Source organism: Nicotiana sylvestris, chromosome 8, assembly GCF_000393655.2.
Source record: "Nicotiana sylvestris chromosome 8, ASM39365v2, whole genome shotgun sequence".
Classification (NCBI taxonomy): Eukaryota; Viridiplantae; Streptophyta; class Magnoliopsida; order Solanales; family Solanaceae; genus Nicotiana; species Nicotiana sylvestris.
In genome coordinates, this window is record NC_091064.1 from 80,912,910 (window position 1) to 80,934,098 (window position 21,189).

The window sequence follows — 21,189 nt, forward strand, 5'->3', positions numbered from 1 at the left end:
ATATAAACCCCACAAGGTCACAAGGATAACAACTTCACAACACAAAACCCCAGTGCCTTTGAGGGGCTGGGTGGAGTGGAGCTGAAAGCTGGATTATTGCTTTTGGTTTTGCCTACTGACAAAAATACGACCAAGATTCGGCAACGTAAAACGAGCTTAGCAGTATCTTTGTAAGTAAGAAAAAAAAGGTTTGGTCCCAGCGACAGTATTGTAAAATGACTGATATTGCTAGTTACTTCAGAAAGATATGCAGCAAGGAGTTTTGGTTTGGAGGGGGGGGGGGAGTGGTGGGTCCAAGAAAACGAATGTGGGACATGGAGGTTAAGTCTTGTTCAAGTGTCTGGGCTCGGATATCCAGTTATTTACACTAGTAATCGTTGCAAAATATGGCACTCACGCACTATATCTATCTATTCATCTCTTATCCTCATCTGATACTCTGCTGCGTATATACCAGTAGTTATATCATATGCCTGGATGTTTGTTAAGATTTTCTCATTTTCCTTTCTGAAATTTTCCATATAAGAAGCAAGGGTAAATATCCAATTTATCCCTTTACTTTTTAATATTATTTATATTTAATCTCCGTTATACTGTTCGACCATTTACCCTTACCGTTATACTATTCGGTCAAATTTACCCCTGTCATCAACAAATTTTTAAAAATTGTCCCTCCCTCCATCAGGTGATCTAGAATCATCATTTTAGTTAAGTCGCTTATTCATCTTCTTGATCCTTTATTTTCAAAGTAGTTGACATTTATCTACTTTCTTTAATTTGAAAAACGATAAGAGAAAGAAATATTAAAATGATGCAACGGTTAGTAGACAAAGTATAGTAAATTGAAGAATCTATGTTAAGTAGCTTGTCTAAATTCCAAAAGTATTTACAATACCCTATCTTTAATAAATGGGTTCCACAAAAGGCACGAAACTTTGCAAGTGTTTACCGTGAAAATGGTAACAACAATTAGATTTGTAAATGGGACTCTAAAAATACGTGATCTATTTTTATGCTAGTTTTTAGAGTAGTTGATGCTCGGCGCATGAAGTTTAACAATGATACATAAGCTAAAACGAGGCAGTAATCAAACCGAAGGGCTTGCAACCCGGGCTTCGGACTGAACGATGAAAGGCCTCGGGATCGATATCCGACTCGAGCTCGAGCTATCGGGGGTAACCGGAAAGGGGATAAAAGTTAAGATGTAATTAACCAAGGCTCTTAATGGCCAATATCGAGCAATAAATGGAGAACAAGTATGAAAGCAAGAAGTGAAAAGAGTAGCCTCGAACAAATGAGTTAGAGAGAAAAGAGAGAGAGAGATATTATTGATCTAGTGTAGAATGGCTGGAGCAACAATAGCCCCTTACAAGGTGGTGAGGATCCCCTTTATATAGGAGGGAAATCCGGTTATAGTACAACATACATTGATTATAAAAGCATGGAGATAAGACGGCTAGACGTGACGCCTCGACATAGGCTCTGGATAGGTCAGCTCTGCCAGATTAAGCCATGTGCCTTGGGAACTCCCCTCTCGCCTGCTATAGCCATTAGAACGCAATGCCCTCCGGGCCGGTACCTGATGACCCCCGAGGGTGAGTTTCGACCTTGGTTTCGGGCCTCGAGGAGCATGACCGCAAGACAACCTTATGACGGGGAAATCGGGCCCCCAGATTTGCCGCATACAGATAGTCTCCACGTTTCTTAGAGTGAAAGTGGTAAGAAACGATAAGAAACGATCCTGAACTTCTGCTTCCTTTGATGTTCTTGCAATCGGCAGCGGCTACGAGGTGCCAAGATGCAGCATGTGCACTATTCCTGCAGGTTTTCGCATTGACTGCGACAGTCGGCTTCCTTTAACGTTCACACGGTGCTTTTATAAATATTCCCCTCTTTTTTTTTAGACCCCATCCCATGCCAAAAAACCCTAATAAGGTTTGTTCTTCCCTCGTTCTAGCTCTCTTTTAGGAAAACAACTCTTTTTCTTCCTTCAGAATCTCCCAAGGATGGCAAAAATTTCCACTTTTTCTTCCAAGAAGCTTGCGGGCTCATCCTTTTTGTTTTTCTCCCAAGGCAAAGTGGACACTTCCCTTTGTGCTGAGGAATGCATCCCAGAATCCTTTGTGATGACCTCCGATTTCAAGGTCGAGAGACCTTTCTCGAAGCCAGGGCGCCGCGAGCCTGTAACTCGGTATATCAGCTCTATAACGGACGTCAAGAGAGTGAGGGCCAATTGTCGCTGGAGAGATGCCGTGCTCGTGGAGATTCCTGCTTGGGAGGAAGATATCACGGCTCATAAAGCCGGCTTTCTGAGTGTATATACCTACCCATTTACCTTGGGGCCGGTGGGGGCATTCTCGCCCCCGATCGACCCTGTGATTCTCGACTTCTGCCGGAGTTATCAAGTAACTCTGGGACAAATTCATCCTTCGTTCTAGCGCGTGGTTTATATGATCAAGCATTACTCAAACATGATAGAGGAGATGCCCTTCACCCTCAATCATCTGATCTGGATATATAGTCCCCATCTTCTTCATGAGGGCTTAATCAAGCTTCGCTTCCGATCCCCGAGATCCCTTTTTCCCTACACCGAGGAGCTCGGGGACGAGGGATGTGTAAGCCGATTTGTTTGAGTGAGGACGTCTGACCTGTTTCCAGTGGAAAAGATGCCGTTTCCTGAGAAGTGGAACGCTGGGCATAAGTAAACGTGATGTCTTTGCTCTGAATCGGGTTATGACTCGAGCTCATTTTAATCCTCAAGTTTTCAATTTTTTAAGCTGGCGACAGTGGCTTTTACGCTTTTGGTCGTTGCGACCTTTTAGTGTGCGACCCTAAGGCTCGTTTGGCTGGCGACAATGGCTCTCACGCTTTGCTCGTAGGCATATGTAGTTTAGCTATTTTGGATCCGATCTCCGAATCAGGTTACGACTCTAGCTCATTTTAATCCTCAAGTTTTCAATTTTTTAAGCTGGCAACAGTGGCCCTTACGCTTTTGGTCGTTGCGAACTTTTAGTGTGCGGCCCTGAGGCTCGTTTGGTTGGAGACAATGGCTCCTACGCTTTGCCTATGGGAATATGTAGGATTTGTTTTTCCCTCGTTAAGGTCTTTTTTTTGAAATAATTTTGCCTGACCCGTCGTTGGTTTGGGAAGAACCTCGATTTCAAGTCGTTAGCGGCGATGTTTCAAGCACCTCGGAAGGTTTAGCTCGTAGGCTGAGTAGCTCGAAGCCTTGTGATTTGGAGCTGACATGGTCGAAGCTCGTTAGCCTATTGAGGGTAGCCTATTTTAACCGGTTCTTTTCGAAGTAGATTCGAAGTAATGGCCTGTGATTTTGTTAGCGACGGTCGGGGGTCCCCGAGTCGCGTTAATTTGGCTGGTGCAGCCGTTTTGACCATAGTCATATGTGTTTGGCCGTAGCCATATTTGATCCTGAGTGGTAGTTGAGGCGTCTACATCTAGAGTATGCCCTTTTGGGAGTCTTACAAATGTAATGTATAGCCTACACTTCGGTATTGAGTTTTACGCCTGTTGTAAGGTCTTACAAAATTTTCATGCCTATTGAGGTCTTACATTTTTTTATGCCTATTGAGGTCTTACAGTTTCTGTTGCTGCGTAAAATAGATCTGGCTAGACCGAGTCTTCCTGCTTGGGGTGTTACGGCCTCAGGTTTCCAATGAATGGTGATTGACTGCAGTCTCCGAGTCATCGAGTTTGCTTAGGCCCGAAGACCGTTAATCGTGAGCTCGGAATAGCCTCGCTGGGGCCTTATGAGCCAGGAGTTCCGACCCTGAGGTCGTGCGGGTGCCAAATTGTTGACGCTATGTCTCCGAGTATCTCGGGACATACTCGATGGGGGGATCCTTGTCATGAGCACGCTGGATTTTCTTTGGAGTACGAGATGCCTTTGGCGAAAGATATTCTTTGATTTCTTGGCGTAAATACATGTCGTTGTGTTGCCGTAAGCCCGACATAAGCGGACACGGTTCGGCTGACCGTTTGGCCCGGTACATCATTTTCTATTGGAACCCCGTTTGACGTGTCCCGGTACTACTACAAAAAAGGACTTTTAGCGGCAATACAAAACGACTTTAGCGGCAATAACTATAGCCGCTATATCTTTTACCAGCCATTAGTGTTTTGTCGCTAATGCCGGGGTCGGCAAAGCCTTTAGCGGCTTTTGTCATTTATTGCCGCTAAAAGTTATTATCTTTAATGGCAATTGTTTGCGGCAATTATAATGGCTACTAAATCCAATCCAAAACGGCCAACTATACTTCTTTAGCAGCTAGTTTTATAGCCGCTATATTCAAACTAATTGCCGCTAAACGTTCGTATCTCTAATGGCAATTGTTTGTGGTAATTATAATGGCTACTAAATCCGATCCAAACGGCTAATTATACTTATTTACCATCCATTTTTATAGCCACTAAGTTCAAAATAATTTCCGCTAAACGTTCGAATCTCTAGCGGCAATTGTTTATGGCAATTATAATGGCTACTAAATCCAATCCAAACGGCTAATTATACTTATTTACCATCCATTTTTATAACCGCTAAATTCAAAATAATTGTCGCCTAAAAAATTTGAATCTTTAACGGCAATTAGTTTGCCCTTTTAGCGTCCATTTTAATAGCTAATATGTTTAACTAAATTGCTGCTAAAAATCAATATCTTTAAAAGTCACTAGCGATAATATCAATAATTTGGCGGCAATTAATAATAGTTACTACATTTGTATAAAATATGACCCAAATAATAAAATATATTAATATAAATTCAAAAAAATGTAATATACCTCATTAGATCTTAACAAACAAAAGGAAGTACTGATCAAAAATATTAATATCATCATAACATAAAACATAAAAATATATTGTTTGGACTAAATAGCTAATGTCATCATAGTAATAATCCAGAATGATGGTCTTCAAATGATTTCCGCAACTTCTCATCATTTTGAAATCATCCAACTGCTAAATTATCGAACATCAGACCGTATGACCTGAAATTATAAAATAATTGTGTTAAAGGATAAAGTATAATATTGAAAAAATATTTTGAAGATTCCATCACTGTTAGATACTTTGTCAGTCAAACAATGTAGGAATTGAGGAAGTTTCAAGAATTTGAGTACAGACTTGCTGAGGAAAAACTTTTTGCTCAAAAGAACTATATCATGAATCTATACGAACAACTTGACAAGAAAAGATCAGATCTATCAAGACATACATCAATGGTTGAAACAAATACCTTACTTGATGTTGTCCTAAAAAGAGTAGACCAAATAAAGCGAGAAATTTCGAAACTGAAGGACATGAAACAAGTGCAAAATAAATTTGGAAGAACTTCGAAGCAAATACTCAAGGATTACTTTGGTCTAGAAACAGAATTGTCTTAAGCAAGCTCTGCCCTTTGTATCTACAACAAATACACTAACATCTATAAGCAGAAATAACTACATTCTTTTGATCGTGCATAACGAAGAATCAAAATCTTAACATAACGAAGAACCTAGTCAAGCTTCAGCTATTTTTTGAACATCAATGTTCCAGAGAGATACAAGCTACACAACCAAACAAAATGTTCCAGATTTCACGAATCATAAATCAACAATAACAGATTTGATTGTAGCTGTTACTCAAAATTTGACTGCTACAGTTGTTACTCAAAATTTGGGGGGAACAGAGGTTGTTAAGGAGCATGTTGGAAATCTGCGACAACATAAGGAAGGTGCAGATCTTTTTAAATCAGTAAAACCAGCAGCTAAGGGTGATGTACCTACTACTACAACACTCTCGATGTTGTACAAGGCTGTGAATTTAGCTATACAACCTAATACTATGTTTTCAATAGGCACAAGGAGCTACTGTTAAAAAAATTCCAAGCACGAAGAAAAGAGATAAAGACAACAGAGCTAAGTTAAGCATTTGTAAAGTTAAGCACCAAGTTAAGCATTTGTGAATGAACAACACAAATCTTAAGTATCTAGTAGTGCTAGTGTCAAGAAGGAAACTCCAGGCTCGTTATCTATCTAAGGTAGGTTAAAACCTGTTGATAACTTACATTATTCTGACACGCTAGAATATGAGACATGACGACATAGAGCCATGTATTTGCACTTGTGCAACTGCATGGGAAGTTGGTCTCTAGCAATCAATAATCAAGACATATAATTGCTATTACAGTAGTTATTCAACATTCCAGTCCCAGCATCTTCAATGCAAAAGAAATTTACTAGGAACAATGTCCAGTTGTAATTTTGGGCTTCGAAAGTGCAATAGGTGATCAATTGCTAAATCAAACGAGTCAAGAAAATAGTGTCGCTACTCACAAGCTAAGATTGGAACAGTTTTTTACACGTAAAAGGTAACAAACTTATTACATTTCACCTAATCCTCTTCCTTCTTTGGTCTTAAAATGATTTTTCAAAGTGAAACATAGGACTAAATATGTTAGTGTTACTCTGTTCCAATTTATCTGATACTCTTCTCAATTTGAAAAGTTCCAGAATATTTGTCACAGTTCCTCTTCTAAAAATCTGTCACAACTTTCAAGAATTAAGAAATTCACGCATCCAATCAAAATTTCAATTTTGATGTGATGTTTTCTCTATAAACCTATCCTTCAACCATTACTGTGATGTTTTTCTTCTACCATCACTGATATAATGTCTCATATTTCGAAACTGAAGGACATGAAACAAGTGCAAAATGGATTTGAACCTGGTCAAGCTTCAGCTATTATTTGAACATCAATGTTCCAGAGAGATACAAGTTACACAACCAAACAAAATGTTCCAGATTTCACGATTGTTAAAAATGTTAAAAAAAATTACAAGCACGAAGAAAAGAGATAGAGACAATAGAGCTAAGTTAAGCATTCGTAAAGTTAAGCACCAAGTTAAGCATTTGTAAATGAATAACACAAATCTTAAGTATCTAGTAGTGCTAGTGTCAAGAAGGAAACTCCAGGCTCTTTATCTTTCTTATAAATACTACTGTTTAAGGTTGATTGACTTATCTTTTTGTTAGTTCACCTAAATTTACTTGCTTTCATACAGAAACCAATTTAATTCCCTCATGATTCTTTTCATTTCTGCCTTAAACTTTCCATTCTTTTTGGACTAAAATGTGTTGTTTTGTGCAGTAAGTACTGAGTAGAAAGAGGGTACCACGCTAAGGCAATAATTTAGTTGCATTTGAAGTGGTCTCCTTTTCTCCCTTGTATAATCTGTCCCTTCGAAACATTCAAGAATAGCTTAATCTATCTTGCCAACACAAACCATCAGGTGAAATAACGTTGTGCAGATTAGAGAAAACAAAGCAATGGTTGTTGTCTTATGAACTTGAACTAAAGGAACTATAGACATACATTCATGCTGATTAACAAGTTAAGAAGCAATGCTGTGTTGTCGTGATCAGATTTGGACTTGCTGAAACGTGGACAGAGATCAACATCTATTACTGTGTTGTCGAATTTCATGTTGCACAGTACTGCTTTTCAAGCATGCCATATTTTCAAGTACTGCCTTTCAAGCATGAAATTATGGAATACTAGAGAGAGATATTATTATATGATTTAGACAACATAAACATTTGGCAGGCTCTAATAGAAATGTTCAACACATGCTAGTGTATCTTGTATTTCTAAAAATTATCACAACCTTTGCAACATCAACATCAGTGAAAATTATCTAAAGCAAGAAGCATCCAAGGAAAGTCCAAATACAACAACAAATTAATAAAAATCGAAGGAGGAAAACTCAAACAGTAGCGACGAAGGACAAAGATGAGTAGTACCATGAGAAGGTTGAGCATTTTCAGCAACACTAGGCATTCTTGATGTTTGTGGTACTCGTTCATGTCCACTATTGGCGTCGGGGATCTAATAAATATTAACATGTTAAATAACATGTTGAGTCACTACTTCTGTGCCTATACTACATATCTCATATTAAGAATGGATCCCTTGAAGTACATCCCTTAGAAGCCCATGCCCACTGGCAAGCTGGCCAAGTGGCAAATCCTGCTGAGTGAATTTGACATTGTCTATGTGACTTAGAAAGCAATCAAAGGATAGGCACTAGCAGATCACTTTGCTGAAAATCCCATGGACGAAAAATACGAACCCCTGAAAACATATTTTCCTGATGAAGAGGTATCATTCATAGGAGAAGACATTCCAGAATCCTATGATGGTTGGAGAATGTTTTTTGATGGAGCAGCAATTTTCAAAGGAGTTGGCATAGGAGCATTCATAGTATCAGAAATAGGTCAGCATTTTCCAATAACTGCCAAGCTCAGGTTCCCGTGCACCAACAACATGACCAAGTACGAAGCCTGCATCTTAGGGCTCAAGATGGCCATTGTCATGAACATCCAAGAGTTGCTAGTAATGGGGGATTCAGACTTGCTTATACATCAGGTCCGAGAAGAATGGGCGACCAAGAACTCCAAGATACTCCCTTATCTGCATCATGTGCAGGAGTTGAGAAAGAGGTTCACAAAGTCAGAATTCCAGCATGTTCCCAGGGTCCAGAATGAATTTGCGGATGCACTGGCTACCCTATCATCCATAATACAATATCCAGACAAGAATTTCATTAATCCCATTCCGGTAAAGATCTATGATCAGCCCGCTTACTGTGCTCATGTCAAAGAAGAAGCAGACGGAAAACCTTGGTTTCATGATATCAAAGAATACTTGGCAAAAGGAGAATACCCAGAGCTCGCAAACGCTATTTAGAAGCGCATGCTTCAGAGGTTCTCCAACAATTTCTTTCACAAGGGAGGAATCCTGTACAAGAGGACTCCTGATTTGGGATTACTAAGGTGTGTCGACGCAAAGGAAGCATCCAGGCTATTAGAGGAAATTCATGTAGGGACCTGCGGTCCACATATGAATGGCTTTGTTTTAGCAAAAAAAATCCTCCGAGCTGGTTACTTTTAGATAACTATGGAAACAGACTACATCCAGTATGTCCAAAAGTGACACCGTTGCCAGATACATGCATACATGATAAAGGTGCCTCCAAACGAGCTTAATGCAACAAGCTCGTCGTGGCCGTTCGCTTCCTGGGGAATGGATGTTATCGGACCAATCGAACCCGCCGCATCAAACAGACACAGGTTTATCCTAGTAGCAATTGATTATTTCACCAAATGGGTTGAAGCAGCATCTTACAGGGCATTGACTAAGAAAGTTGTGGCTGATTTCGACCTCAACCGTATCATGTGTTGGTTCGGGACTCCAAAGTCAATCATTACTGATAATGGCTCCAACCTCAATAGTGATTTGATGAAATCCATGTGTGAAACCTTCAAGATCAAACACAAGAATTCTATAGCTTACAAACCTTAGATGAACGGAGCCGTAGAGGCCGCCAACAAGAATATCAAGAAGATACTAAGGAAAATGATAGAGAAGTATAAGCAGTGGCACGAGAAGCTATCGTTTGCTTTTGTGGGATAATGCACCATAGTACGCACATCGACAGGGGGTAACCCCTATATGCTGGTCTACGATATAGAGGCAGTCATTCCCACTGAGGTAGAAATTCTTTCCTTAAGGATCATACAGGAAGCAGAGCTCGATGACGCAGAATGGGTGAAGAGTCGTTACGAGCAACTAGCTCTTATAGATGGAAAGAGAATAAATGCAGTTTGCCACAGTCAGCTCTATCAGAACAGAATGTCTAGAGCCTTCAACAAAAGAGTCAAGCCGAGACAATTCACACCAGGGCAGCTGGTGTTAAAGAAAATGTTTCCACATCAAGATGAAGCCAAAGGGAAATTCTCTTCCAACTGGCAGGGTCCGTACATGGTTCACCGGGTTCTGACAGTAGGAACCCTCACACTTGCAGAAATGGACGGAGAAGTTTGACCAAAGCTGATCAATTCAGACGCAGTCAAGCGATACTATGTGTAATCTTTATGCTTTCCTTATATGATGTAATTTGAACTATGCCTGACCTGATTCCCATTTAAGAGGGGATACGTAGGCAGCCCTATGGTTCGGTCACTATTCAATAAAATTTTCATTTCCCCCTCAATTGGAAACTGTTGCAGAATTTTGAGGAGGACCCTCAAAATTCCGAAGTGATTTCATCCATTCTCCGCAAGCAGCCGTCAGAAGCAGCAGCCTAGTAAACTGGGGCAGACTTTTTAGGAGGACCCTTAAAATTCTGGAGCAAGAGAAGTTGCAATGTCTTGAACCACGTCACAATTGTCTGTTCATCTAAAGAAAACTATTCTTAATTATGTATTTATGTTACATTTTCTTTACTAAAATCATGTATGTTTATTTCTGAAATCGCTCTGTTTAGCAACGCTACCCCAATGATACGGGCAGTATCACTAGATCAAAATCGAGCAGGTCAAGCAAAGCCAGTAGGGATACGAACTAACCTCCCCCTTTACAAACTCACGACTTTTTCTTTGGATGCAGGCACTTGAGTTACAAAATCATCAAATATACTATACGCTCACTCACAAAGTTCAGGAATACAACTCTCCGAACCATTGCGCTTGCTCGCAACTGCTGTCCGCACACAACAGTCTCCCCAGTAGGCAGAATATCCCCAACAATCACGATACCACAATCCACTATCAGCTAAGAAAACTCTACTGCCATTTGCTATTTTTACTTCTTGTATAAGGCTACCATTCTGCCTTCCGAGGTTAAGCTCTACCTCCATCTGCATTCTCTGCATTGCATATAGCTACCATTCTGCCTTCCGAGGTTAAGCTCTACCTCAATCTGCATTCTTGCATTGCATAAGGCTACCATTCTGCCTTCCGAGATTAAGATCTACCTCCATCTGCATTTTATTGCATTGCATAAGGCTACCATTATGCCTTCCGAGGTTAAGCTCTACCTCCATCTGCATGGCTGATAGATCGCCACCTCTACATCTGCATGGCTGAAAGATCACCACCTTTACATCTTGCATGGCTGAAAGATCACCACTTTATTAACATCTTGCATTACTGAAAGATCGCCACTTCATTTACATCTTGTATCGGCTGAAAGATCGCCACTTCATTTACATTTTGCATTGGCTGAAAGATCGCCACTTTATTTGCATCTTGCATGGCTGAAATATCGCCATTTCATTTACATCTTGCATAGGTTAAAAGATCGCCATCTTATTTACATCTTGCATTGGCTAAAAGATCGCCACCTACTGCATCTCATAGGTTGAAAGATCGCCAAATCATCCAAAGGCATCATTGTTCAGAGGCACCATTTTCATAGCCCGAGAACGCCATGCCATGGCCTGGGGACCCCTCTTATCTTTTGCATATCATTATTCAAAGACATCATACTTCGGAGGCATCATTCTCATAGCCCGAGAGCACCATTTCATGGCCTGCGAATCCTTATTATACGCTTCATGGCCCAGGACGTCATGGTTTGAGGACGTCATCCTAACAGTCCAAAGACAACATTTCATGGTCCGACGGGAACTTGCATCATATTTAAATTTCCGCACAACACATTGTTCATTTGCAGGTAAATCGGTGAGCAATGACCGTCTCAGCAGGAGAAATCCCGCTCCAGTTCCCGCAGCCCTATTAGATTTTAACCATCTATCCTAACCCAAATATCGCATCCGTCTTGGAAAATCTCCATCGGCATATTCCGCCAACGGATCCTGGACTACATATGGCCTGATTCCTGTAAGTCCAGGGATATGTATGTATCTCAAGAGCCAAAGCTCGGTCAAATTCTTCAAACCATTCCGTTCGGCCAAAATTAGCCATCATATCTTTACCCGATAACTCTTTCATCCTTCCCGGGTAAAGAGGGGCAGCTGTTGATACCCAATTTTTTCCTGTATATTTTTATATTCAAAATACTTTCAAAATAGCATACATATGCATATATAAGCATGTCCAAGTGTTTTATTATTTTTCCAATTTTTAAAAGATTTTTAAATCAATTTATCGCCTTATTTTATCAGAAAAAACCAATAATTATTTCCCAAATTATCATTTTTGGTAACTCCTTTATTCAATTCTTATATTTATACCAAAATATAGCTAAGGTAATTTTTGCACATTTTTTACAGATTTATTTAGCTTTTTAAAGGTAAATTGCATATAATTGCAATTTTAGCCTATTTTAAGATTTAATTCTGTTTATAATTAAAAATTTAATTCCATTATTTTTAATTTAATATTTACATATTATTAATTAACTTAGTACCTTTAATTTATTTCCAGAAATTATTTTACTATTTTTATAAAATAAATAAGGGAAAAATGGCTATTTAAATGTTAGCCCCGTTTATTTCAATTTTAGCCTTATTTGAGCCCCAAATGAACCCAATTCCCAATATCAATTCCCCAACCCAATTTTAATTTAAATGTGCCCCTGACCTGATTAAATCCTTCCCGACTAGACCCCTCTCATCCTGGCCGTTGATCTCTGAGATCAACGGCCCCTATTCACTCTTACCTTTTTAAACCTAAACGACCACCCTAACCTTCTCATTTCTCACCTACAATCTTCCTCAGAACTCTCAAACTCTCTCGAACATTCCCAAACTCTAACCGCCTCTTACCACCACCTCCACATTGAAACCCACCGGAACCCATGGCTTCTCAGGCTATAGGAGTCTTATACTCACCTTTTCTTGTTCCCAACGCCTGATACCTGAAGATTCGAGGCCTGACCTCAAAGGTTTACACCCAGACCTCTGTCGATTCAAGGTTCCACGGCCATCTCTAGCTTTACTCCGATGTACCATGGTGGTTTAAGCCTGATTCCGACCTCTCCGACTCAGATTGGTGACTTTCAAAGCCTATCTCACTTCTAGGCTTCTTTTGAAACCCTAACCCTTCGAGGTTTTCTCCAATTTCCTTAGATTCGTTGTGTATCTGTGCTCTCCTTGAGTTTTCAAATGATTTCCCTAACTTTTATTTTAAAAATTACTTTCAAAATCGCTTTGTTTCCGATCTAGGGTTTTCTGAAAATGATTAAGTGTTTCTCTAACTTTCTCTCCTTTGTCTTTTGTGTTTATTTGCCTCTATTGTGTTCTTATGTTTTCTTCTACCTTGTATGTTCTTCTACTGAGTTTTTACACTCCGTTCTTGTATGTTCTTCTACTGAGTTTTTACACTCCGTTCTCGTATGTTCTTTTACTGAGTTTTATATATTCCATGCTTGTATGTTCTTCTACCATGTTTTCCATACTATTCTCTCATATGATTTTCTACTGTGTTCTTATATTTTTTGTCTTCTACTATGTTCCAATAAGTTTCTCCTACTGTATTTTCCTGCTATGTTGTTAAGTTTCCTTATTTTCCTTCTATTAAGCCCTGTTTAAGTTTCTTCTGAAAATCTCTTAAGCATGTTTCTTTTACTATTCCTATTAGTGTTTTTATTTTGAGTTCTTTTACTGTGTTCTGAATGTTACTTTGCTATCATGTTTTTCTCATGAGTTTCTGTTGATGAAAGAAACATGCAAGAGGTTTCAACTCTGAAACCTCTGAGCCTGTTTCAACTACTTGCCTTCTCATCTCTGTACTTGATTCAGTGTGGAAACCCTAGAATTTGGGGGTTCCGCCAAGCTTGATTATGTGATTTTATTGAACTTAGGGGTTATTTCAAAACCCCTAACTCTTTCAGACCCATTCCTTGCTTTCATACGACTCTGACTTTTTGCTAAACTTTTCTATACTGGATTTTCTACTGACTTTACAATGACACTACAGTCTTCCTTCATGCTTAACATGTTCGTATGCTCCTTATATATGTTAGACATCCCTTTAAAATAGCTTCTGAATTTGTGATTAGTTCCTACTTCCCTCTGAATATGGGTCTAATTGATTCCATTTCCATTGTTTGTTGATTTCCCTTAAGTTAAAAACCTTTCCCATCTTTTGACTCGGTTCATTCATACAAAATCTCAGACCCTTTTGATTTATTGGTTGTTAATTGATCTTCTTACCTTATTCGCACAAACCGTGTATTTCAAAAACTCCGTCCTTAAATAACTTTTATGTATTCACCCCTAATTGCCTACTTTGCACAAAGTGTTTGATTAATTTCTTTCCTTAATTGGTTTATACCCATTTGAATCTGAATCCCTTAACTAAAGGGAGTCTTGTGTAATTGATTGACAATCAGCTCTTCAATTATTTCTTACCTTATTTCTACTTGGTTTTTACACTATAAAAGGGCACGACCTTTCTTCAGACGGCAGACGACATAATTCATAATCTCTTCTAAACTCTTACTCACATAATAGAACTCTATCTTCTTGTCTGCACTGAGGTTTTTACCAAACTATTGGATTTTTTCTTCTTGTTTCTTTGAAACTGGTATGTCCTAATTTCAAATTTTAGTATCCCCACAATGTGTTTACTTACAGCTTTCTGCATCTATGTCTACTTTACTACTTCTGCAGAGTTAAATACTTAAACTAGCATGTTGATTCCATTTTTACTTGTTTCTGCTATGAATCCCTATTCCCTATTTTCTTTTGTGTGCTTTGAGTTACAGTTTAAGACATGAAAATATACAAGTTATTGTCTATGGATTCAACTTGATCCCTTAGGGGATCCTAACCTCTAAACAATGTGTTCTAGTAGGCTTATGGGTGTGCCAGCATCTCCCATTGTTGGGTTATGCCCACTAGCCTGCTTTTTACCTCTTGCAACTCCTCATTCCTTATATCCCCATGTGTGTTGTTTCCTTTTCCCTTTCCCCCTTTCAGAATTCTGCACTTACACTCTCTCTTAGTTTCTAAGTTTTCCCCCCTCTTGTGAGCCTTGCCTTGGGACCTTGAGTTCCCTCTGAACTTGGACACTTGAGCGCTGACCCTTCCACACTGCACTTTGGCTTAAAATGGTGATATATTTACGTGTAAGCACTGCCCGGAGTTCTTATGACACTCTTAGGAAACTCTGACACACCCAAGTGGGAGAAAGGCTTTGAAACATGATCTTTGAAGTTGGTTTACTTAATACTTCAGATAGGAAGTCTGAATCAGGATCTCCTTGGTTGTAGTTTTCAATTTTTGATGTATTTTTCTTTATTTTATTTGGGATGTAATAACTTTTGGGGATGGTTAGTGAAAAGGGAAGGGTAACCATGCATGTAAAAGGAGTAGATATCCTGTTCATAGGGAATTTCTGATTTCTGCATATCACATAGATATCCTGCCTATAGGAATTCTGATGTAGATACTATACCTATAAGGAATTCTGCACCAATATAGCTATCCTGCCTATAGGTTTCTGATTTCTGCATATCACATAGATATCCTGCCTATAAGAATTCTATACTTTCATATGTAGATACTATGCCTATAAGGAATTCTGCACCTATATGGATATCCTGCCTATAGGTTTCTGAAATTCTGCATTCATATAGATATCCTGTCTATAGTAAAATTTCTGCATCTCTCATATAGATAGCATACTCATAGTTAACTGGAAATCCGAATCTTGCATATGCATCTGTCACTAGGCAAACCTTTTTATAGGGCTTAAACAACTAACTGCATTTAGATATCATGTTCATAGGCTTAAACGATATACACCATTTAGATGTCATGCCTATAAGATTTCTGCACTCTTGCTATGTCTGTAAAAGTGTTTAAAATCAAAAACACCTAGAAAGCATGCCTATAGGAATTAATAACAAAGTCTGAAGCGTCTCACTCGTCTACAAATCTAAAATCATTATCTAAAGTTTGCGGAATTTATGATCTTTTGTCAAAACTCGTCTTTTCTGAATAACTGAGAACCTTTTTCTAAAATTAGTATACTTCATCTTTTCTGAAATCAGTAGATATCATGCCTATAGGTTTTCATCTAACACTTAGGCAAGCCATAAGGCAGTTTATAATCTGAATCAGATTTTATTTACTACAACCAGCAAGCAGGCCTGATTCGGGCTTCTTATCTGAGATATGCAATAAATCAGTCTATCCCAACTGTTAAGTTTAATCAAACCCTAATCAGTACGTGTAACACATGCTAAACTATATGTTTTTCTTTGATTTAATGAGGTCTGTTTGAGCCCTTTTATCTGTTTATATGCTTCCCCAAACTTGTTATATGTATTTTGTTTGTCGCCTTAGTATTTTCCCTTTTGAAACCACAAATAAGCCCAATACCTCCTCCTTCTAGGATTAGTAGTCCCAAGTGCCTCCGGGGCTGAAAAGATTGGGGCGGGTAATAGTATACAATAAGTAAACGAGACCATTCTGCGCTTTAATACCTTAACGGGGTAGGAATGGTAGATATGAATATGATGACCATGCAATAACATCACGTGTAGCCCCTTACTGAGGAGTGATTACCGGATGTTGTGTGGGGTGATCCATATTATTAATAAACCTAGGACCCCCCCTTTTCTTTGTTTTCTTTGTTTCTTTGTTTCTTTTAAATCTTTTTTTAAACCATTTCTTTTAAGAAAATCAACTCTTTTAGTTCCTTTTTCTTACTTTTGTTTATTTGTATCTATTACGTGAAAATATCCTCTTATTTGAAGCCTTTATTTGCCTATGTGTTATTTGCACTTAAGTCACAACAATAGTTTGGTCGGGAACCACACTAGTAGATCCTGAGGGGTGCCTAACACCTTCTCCTTGGGATAATTTCAAGCTTTTACCCAATCTCTGGTTACTCAAAACAAACCCCTGCTAGTGTCCTAATGCACTTTAATCATTAGGTGGCGACTCTTCAATTCAAACCCAATTCCCGAAAGGGAACGAGTTGTCCTCCTAAATGTCACAAACCCGATTTTTGCGAGAAAAAGGGGCGCAACATGCATTAAGTTATACTAGTACCAAAATTAACTCCAACCAATCAGCAGGTCACACACAAAATAGGAGGAAACATAGTCCTCGTCTCAAGCTGTGAAAAAAATGAATAGCAATTCATGCACACGGATAAAGCCTTGCGACAGAGATAGTTAAAGAGATAAAAAGTATTGATGCACCAACAAAAATTATCGTGTAGTGATAATAATACCTTAGCAAATTGCAATACGATGGCTACAATCAGCAAAATATAAGCAAAAGAAATCACAAAGAATTAACTCAAATCAACCAATACAAACATGGAAAATCCATAGCTGACTAAAATGCAGCTTCTGTAAAATGACTTAAATTGAAAGCAAAAAAGTATATTTATTCAAATTTTTGCAGTAAAAAAATCACAAGAAGTTCTTAAATAAAACTTGCAAGAAAAATATTCTATAAGTTCCACCTATCTTATTCAGAATCATATTCATTTTCATTGTCATTTCCTCCCTCAACACTAGCTTTACCATCATTTGGAGAAGCTTGAGAATGTACGTTTGTATCAATTTCTATCCCATCGACACCACTTCTTACCCAATCATTATACTCATCTTCTGGAACACGAGTATTTTCTAAGAGAGCCAAGTCAATGGCATCACTCTGCATTGATGACTCGAGCTGCAAACTATTTTCCTCTCCCATATTAAAAATATATCGAGGTTTAATTAACCTTGGGACAAACCATTCAAGATCTTTAGGATCTTGTATAAATATTACTTGTTGAGCTTGTTCTGCAAAAACAAAGGGCTCATGACATTCTCGATTGCCAGAGTCTGTAAGGCGTGAGAAATTCACAAGTGTGAAACCCAAGTCATCTTCCTTGACTCCTCTACCTTTGATTACATCAGCCCAATCACACTTAAATAAGACAACCTTAAATTCTTCATAGTAGTTTAACTCCACAATATCATTCAATCTGCCATAATATGTGATATTTATAGACGTTGGAGTATTGTCACTTGTACTTGCATAACTTTCAGTTTTTGAAACGACCATAACACCACTATTTTGTGTCACCATAAATTCTTCACTTTTCTTCGTTCGAAACTGATACGTTATTTACATCGAAAACATTAAATCTTTTCGCAATGTAACTCGGCCCTTGTGCAAGGACTTTGACATCCTTTAAGATGTTAGATGTGTCTTCAAGATCCTTTACCTAACCAAATAAAAGATACAACTATAAATGTGGATATATGTACAAGGGAAATAATTTAATGTAACCAATGACTTAGTCCTACTACTTACTTGCTCCTTGAAACACTTATAAAATGTATCGAAATGCACACGATCAAGTTGATGTTGAGTCAAACGACGCTTATGATGCGATCTCTTGATTTCTGCAATATGTTCCCTATTCATGTCACTCACATATATTAATTTTGTTTCAATTAAGCAATATACATACATTAAATAATAGATATAACACTTACTTTTTATAATTCTCAACCACTTCTGACTCGCAATTGAAAAGCACATGTCGATGTGCTTGCAACTTTGTTTTCTCATGCAACTCAAAAACATCTACTCCGCCGTACGACTACTCGATAGTTGGAAAAAGACATTCTTCTTTACTAGTCTCATGCTCAATCTCATCACTGCATTTTCTTGAACAATAAGACCTTGAATCTCCACCCTCCAAATATCATGAGCAAAATGCCATACACTCATTTGCTATGTATGCTTCTGCTATCGAACCTTCTGGACATGCACGATTACGAACATATAATTTTAAAGTAACCAAATACATATGGAATAAAATAAGGGTATTAATTTGATATTATAATATTTAACAACTAAAGATATATAACAAAGATTCAGTGATATTCTTCACACCTCTCAATTGGGTAAATTCAGCGATAATGTACTGGCCCCGCATGTTTAGCCTTAGTTGCCAAGTGAATTACTAAATGTATCATAACAGTAAAGAATCTTGGGAAGAAAAGTTTCTCCATAGTAGACAATGTTTCTGGAATTTTTTCTTCAAGTAACTTTAACTCTTCTACTTTTAGTTCTTTGCTACACAAAACACGAAAGAATGTACATAGTTCAATTAAAATGGAACTAACTCTTTTATCTACTGATCTCCGCAAGGCAAAAGGAAGAAGTTCTTGCATTATAACATGACAATCATGAGTTTTTAACCTAGATATCTTTCGTTTGCGAATGTGACGTGAGATATTAGACGCATAGCCATCTAGAAACTTGGCATTTTGTAGTACTTCATAAAACAACTCCTTTTCCTTTTGAGACATTGTGAAAAAAGTAGGAGGAAGATATGCTTTCCCACTAGCTTGATATTGAGGCTATAAACTTGGTCTTATTTTCATCTCCATCAAGTCCAATCGAGCTTCTAAGTTATCTTTAGACTTTTTACCAAGATCCAATAATGTATAAATTAAGTTATTACACACATTCTTTTCTATGTACATCACATCAAGATTACGGCGCACCAAGTTAGACTTCCAATAAGGAAGATCGAAAGAAATACTCCTCTTTTTCCATGTGTTTTTCATCACTCCACTTACCCCTTTACTCGACTGGCCGAGAGTAAATTTTATATCTTTAACTTGATGCAACACTAGTGACCCAGATACTGGACAAGGTGCAAGTCTTGTTTCTTTAGTACCATCAAATGATTTTGCATCATTCCGATATTTGTGTCCTGACTTCAAGAAGCGCCGATGCCCCATGTAACAAAACTTCCTGCCATGTCTGAGCCTTCTAGATTGAGTGTTTATGTTACAAAAAGGGCATGCAAACCGACCATAAGTGCACCATCCAGAGAGAGTACCATATGCTAGAAAATCATTTATAGTCCACATGAGAGCTGCTCGCATTTGAAATATCTCCTTAGCAGAGGCATCATATGTTTCTATCCCAACATCCCATAATTCATTTAACTCTTCTATTAAAAGTTGCAAATAGACATCAATATATTACCGGGAGATTTTGGTCCAGGATTAAGTAAGGACAAAATGAAGAACTCTTGTTTCATGCACATCCATGGTGGAAGATTATATGGCATTAAAATCAGTGGCCATGTACTGTGTACAGTTCGCATTGTGCCAAATGGATTAAACCCATCAGAATCTAATCCCGGGCACACATTGCAAGGATCTCCAGCAAATTCAGGATATTTACTATCAAAATTTTTCCAAGCTTCAGAATCTGCAGGATGCCGTAGAACTCCATCTTTGTTGTGCTCTTCATGATGCCATAGCATTGCTTTAGAAGTTTCTGAAGACATAAACAATCTCTGTAGCCTTGGTTTTAAAGGAAAACACCTTAGGACCTTGGCTGGAATTTTTCTAGCATCATTTTTCCATCTAGAAACCCACAAACTTTGCATTCATTAACATTTTATTAGCAAACTCTTTCCTAAAAAGCATGCAATCGTTGGGACAAGCATGGATTTTTTCATACTTTAAGCCCAAGCCTTCAACTATCTTTTTGGTCTCATAGAAAGAAGGAGGCAATTTTTCTCCTTCAGGAAGCGCATCTTTCAATAGTCCAAGCAAAGAATTAAAAGATTAATTTGACCATTTGAACGTGCATTTTAAGAGATACATATGCAGCAAAAAGATAGTTTGCTAAACTTCTTACATCCAGGATACAGTTCTTCATTTGCCTCCTTCACGAGCCGTTCAAACTTATCCACCTCTAGATGAGGTTTATTTCCATATGGATGAGCAGTATTCTCTTGTATGTTTTGATCCATGCCACCACTTTCACTAATGTCAGTATCTATGAACTGTGTAACATCTACAAATGCATCATGTATCATTCCTCGCATATCATCGCTCCTTAAAGTTGAATGGCTTTGGTTATTTTCTCCAGCATTGTTTGATCCCTTTAGAGACTCCCCATGACAAAACCAAGTATCATATGATGGTATAATACCATTAACCACAAGATGATCATATGCTGCAGCCCGATTTACTTGATGGATAAGCACACACTTCGTACATGGACATGCAATTTTTTCTCCACGTTGTTTTTCAGAAAATGCATGATTTAAAAAATCCTCTACTCCCTCCAAATATTCTTTACTAACTCTATCACAATACATCCATCTTTTATTTATAGGATTGTCCATGACGCTCAAGATATTCCTTTCTTTTCTATAATTACTGCAAGAGCTACAAATTTATTAGTAAAAAGGAGAAATTAATAAAAAAGGTAGTTCAAAATAAAAAATCAATCCTATTAGTAGGTAATTCCATAGTTCAAAGATATCATTTTAACAGTTGAAACTATCAAATATAAATCTATTAAAACTATCGTTTTAACAATTAAACTATTAAACATTTAAACTATCTCTAATTTCTTCTATGATTTTCACATATTGGTTCATTTTTTTAA

The 21,189-nt window shown here is 38.0% G+C and overlaps 1 protein-coding gene across 1 annotated transcript; it reads right to left on the minus strand.

The window, feature by feature from the left end:
* Window positions 1-19,130: 19,130 nt before the first annotated feature.
* Window positions 19,131-20,923, minus strand: LOC138875278 (uncharacterized). The gene is made up of 4 exons (XM_070154100.1): window positions 20,431-20,923; window positions 20,251-20,326; window positions 19,873-20,153; window positions 19,131-19,732 (listed from the first exon to the last, which is right to left on the minus strand). Exons 1-4 carry the CDS (start codon window positions 20,921-20,923, stop codon window positions 19,131-19,133), a joined length of 1,452 nt encoding a protein of 483 aa, XP_070010201.1.
* Between the last annotated feature and the right edge of the window lie 266 nt (window positions 20,924-21,189).

Coding starts and splice junctions, on each gene's coding strand:
- LOC138875278 (XM_070154100.1), bottom strand. CDS start 20,923: ATGGACAATCCTATAAATAAAAGATGGATGTATTGTGATAGAGTTAGT. Junction 20,327..20,430: donor TGAAGAACTGTATCCTGGAT/GTAAGAAGTTTA, acceptor GACTATTGAAAG/ATGCGCTTCCTGAAGGAGAA. Junction 19,733..19,872: donor CACAATGCGAACTGTACACA/GTACATGGCCAC, acceptor AACTTTTAATAG/AAGAGTTAAATGAATTATGG.